This window comes from Crocodylus porosus, unplaced genomic scaffold (genome assembly GCF_001723895.1).
Source record: "Crocodylus porosus isolate Cpor-Errol unplaced genomic scaffold, CroPor_comp1, whole genome shotgun sequence".
NCBI lineage: Eukaryota > Metazoa > Chordata > Crocodylia > Crocodylidae > Crocodylus > Crocodylus porosus.
Genome location: NW_017728931.1, coordinates 16573246 through 16576917, shown reverse-complemented (window position 1 = coordinate 16576917; position 3672 = coordinate 16573246). Strand labels below are relative to the sequence as shown.

General features: G+C 42.6%; 1 protein-coding gene across 1 annotated transcript in view; it reads left to right on the top strand.

The window, feature by feature from the left end:
• PPARA (peroxisome proliferator activated receptor alpha) overlaps positions 1-3672 on the top strand; it is a 63017-nt gene that overhangs the window by 47052 nt on the left and 12293 nt on the right. Inside the window, exon 7 of the mRNA XM_019544282.1 lies at positions 1423-1870. Coding sequence (XP_019399827.1) covers positions 1423-1870 — 448 coding nt within the window. The remainder of the gene's footprint in view (positions 1-1422; positions 1871-3672) is intronic.

Genomic DNA, 3672 nt, shown 5'->3' with positions numbered 1-3672 from the left:
GACAAGGAACAATGGACACAAGTTATTAGAGAGTAGATTTAAATTAGACATCTGCAAGAACTACTTCACAGTTAGGGCGGCTAGGAGCTGGAACCAACTTCCTAGGGAAGTGGTGCTGGCTCCTACCCTGGGGATCTTTAAGAAGAGGCTTGATGACTACCTGACTGGACTCATTTGAGTCCAGTCTTTTTCTCCTGCCCAGGTGGCGGGTCGGGCTTGAAGACCTACAAGGTCCCTTCCGACCCTACTTCTATGATTCTATGTGAGCCCAAGCACGAGGTGGACAGGCAGAGCATGGTGCAGCCCAGCAGCTTCAGGCAGCTGGTGTCGGCCGTTCCTGGGGCCGCTCCAGCCAGGGGTGGAGTGAGTGGGGCCGCGGCCTTTTCCCCTCCCCCCACAGACTTATCTGCTTGGGCAGGGGGCCGTCTATGTTGATCACATAAGAGCAAATTTACCTCTTATATAACAAATTATGGGTCTAAATATGCTCATTGTATAAGAGTGAATTCACATATAAAGAACCCATATAAATTGAGGGAAACCTGTATTTTGCTCTTACTAGCTTGGGGGGAGGTGTCATGTTGTAGATATACTGTTTCATGCCAGAGGTAACTTCTCCAGAAATAGTTTTAGTACTTCTAGAGGTCCATATACCTCTTAGTGTTATAAATGGAAAAAAAAGCTCAGTCTTCTAACTTTTAATAACTTCATCTAGTAACTGGCTTAGAGCTTTTCTACTACCAAATTTATTATTCCTCGAAAAGGGGAGAATAGATATTCGAAAAAAGTGTATCTGATTTTATTATAATTTTCTGAAACTATAATTTAGTCTCTTACACTAAGCACTGAATGCTCTGTGACTTTTTTTTCTCTGAGACACCAAGATCAATAACATTTTAGAGGATATGGGTGTAAATATTTGTGTTAATAATCAAGCATGCTTTTACAGCATTTTCCTATTTTTTGCATTTAGCTATCCCATTGTTCCTATCCAGGCAGTGAGTATAAGCCTCCTATAAGAAGCTGAAGATAGTAAGAAAATGAACTATTATTCCTGTAAAAAGCAGCAGCCAACCTACAGCTTGTAGCTGTTTGTTTTGCACTATAAAAGTACATGGGTAGACTGAAATCTGTGGAGTTTTGGTGGGTTTTTTACTTTTTTCTATTGAGATTTAACTTTAATATAAGGTATTTATTTTATAGCAAATTGAATGGAATAAGATGAGATTCAAGTCCACTAGATATGAGGTTGGGAAGGAGGGGGGAGCTATATTACAAACCACACAAATCCATATGTTACTTGCCACTTAGTTTAGGCTTTTAATAAAAGTTGAAGGCTGATTTTTATGTGAAACGTATCTGTTTTCTTAAAATATTAACATTTTATTTTGTAAATTAATTAATTGGACCTTTTCTTTGTAGCCATTTGTCATACATGACATGGATACATTGTGCATGGCAGAGAAGACTTTGGTGGCAAAGCTGGTAGCTAATGGAATTCAGAACAAGGAAGCAGAAGTTCGAATCTTTCATTGTTGCCAGTGCACATCTGTAGAGACTGTAACAGAATTAACTGAGTTTGCTAAATCTATCCCTGGCTTCTCAAACCTTGACTTGAATGATCAGGTGACCCTATTAAAATATGGAGTTTATGAAGCCATATTTGCCATGCTAGCTTCAGTGATGAATAAAGATGGGATGCTTGTTGCCTATGGAAATGGCTTTATAACTCGAGAGTTTCTGAAAAGCCTAAGGAAGCCATTTTGTGATATCATGGAGCCGAAGTTTGACTTTGCAATGAAATTTAATTCACTGGAGCTTGATGACAGTGATATATCCCTCTTTGTGGCTGCTATCATTTGCTGTGGAGGTAAGAATAAACATTTATTATTAAAGGGTATTTAAGATCATCCTCTTATTAGTAATTATAATGCATTTATAACTGTTGCAATTGATTTAATTTTTGCCTAAGGTTGGTTGTTTCTATGAGGTATTATATGGGCTTTGATCCCATGTTGTGCTGTGTTGGAACATGTCTGTATATATGTTGTTGTTAGACTGGGGCCTTAGTGCTTTGCTTTCAGTTGGATTGTGAAGAGTATCCTTTTTGAGGAATAGGATTTGGCATGAAGAAATTTTTTTAATTTCTGAAACCAGCAAAGAAGTGCCACAAGGTGAGACTGCAGCCCAAGGGAATCCCCATGGGTCAGAAAACCTGACAGTGGAAGCTCCACGCAGCCAGATCCAGCCTTGTCTAGTCAACGGGATCAGGGCTGAGTCTGCCCCCCCACCCCAATGTTTCCAGATTAGGTGGGCTGTTTCCCCCTCCTCCCCCCACCCATACCCACACATCCAGATCAGAGATGCCCCAGCCCCATCCTGCATATGTCTGGATTTAGGATGGGCTGCTCCCCTTCCCACCTCGCATGCATCTGGATTGGTGCTGTTCCATCCCCACCCCCTCCAGGTGCATCCAGACTGGGGCCACCCTGCCCCTGCTGTACATGTCTGGATCAGGGCTGAGCTGCTTTGCTCCCCCCAGTACTCCTGTCTTACTGTACAGAATCAATCAGGGTTGTGGTGAGGAGACTAAGACCTGCTGTTGCAGAAGCTGAAACATGGGAATGAGGTAGGGCATTGCCAGGAATGAGGATAGTTACATGGATATGGCACTCAAATGCTACTTGGGTAACAGGATAATGCCCTTTTCCTGCCATGGTTCCTAGGAAATTCTGGAAGTATTGTTCAAACCAAACTTTTCTCAGCTAGTTGCTAACTGTGTTCTAATTTTCTGGATGCTTGACTTCACACCTCTGGGACTGGGACTGATTTATGGAAGTGCAGGCTACTCACAACTGCCATTGGAATAAATGGAAACTTTGCTTTGAGCACATTAATTTCTCTGAAAATTCAAGCCTTGGATGTCTTTAGATTCACAAAATTAGTGAATACTTTTTATCTTTGTTCCACATACAAATATGGGAATAATAATACTGCCTTATCTTATAGGGTTAATATTTGTCAAGTACAGTATACAGCACATAAATCCGGAATTATCAGAAATCTGGCACTTCCCCCCTGCCACTCCAGGACCAGTCGCCACTTCCCCCCGCTCTCCTGGACATGGAGGGGGAACTTTGCATGTGGCAGCTGCCACCACGAGTCACCACTCCATGTAATCGCTCTCCATGTGGCTGCTGCTCCAGGACCAGCCACTGCAACCCTCTCCCCACCACTTACCCACTCCATGGCCAGCCACCACACTGGTTTAAAAAATCTCACGTTTTCAAATGTCTGGCAGGTGCTCAGTCACAAGCACGCCAGCTTATGAGATTATACTGTATTTGAATGACATAGTAAGGAGTACCATAGAAAAATGCATAAGGAATTGAGTAATTCTGACTTCAGAGCAGGACTCAAATAGTGTGAAACAAGAAAGTCAAAGATTCATAGATTCATAGATGCTAGGGTCAGAAGGGACCTCAATAGATCCTCGAGTCCAACCCCCTGCATAAGCAGGAAAGAGTGCTGGGCCTACATTACCCCAGCTAGATACACATCTAGCCTTCTCTTGAAGACCCCCAGGGGAGCCCGTTCCAGACCTTGGCCACTCGAACTGTGAAGAAGTTCCTCCTAATATCCAATCTAAATCTGCTCTCTTCTAGCTTGTGG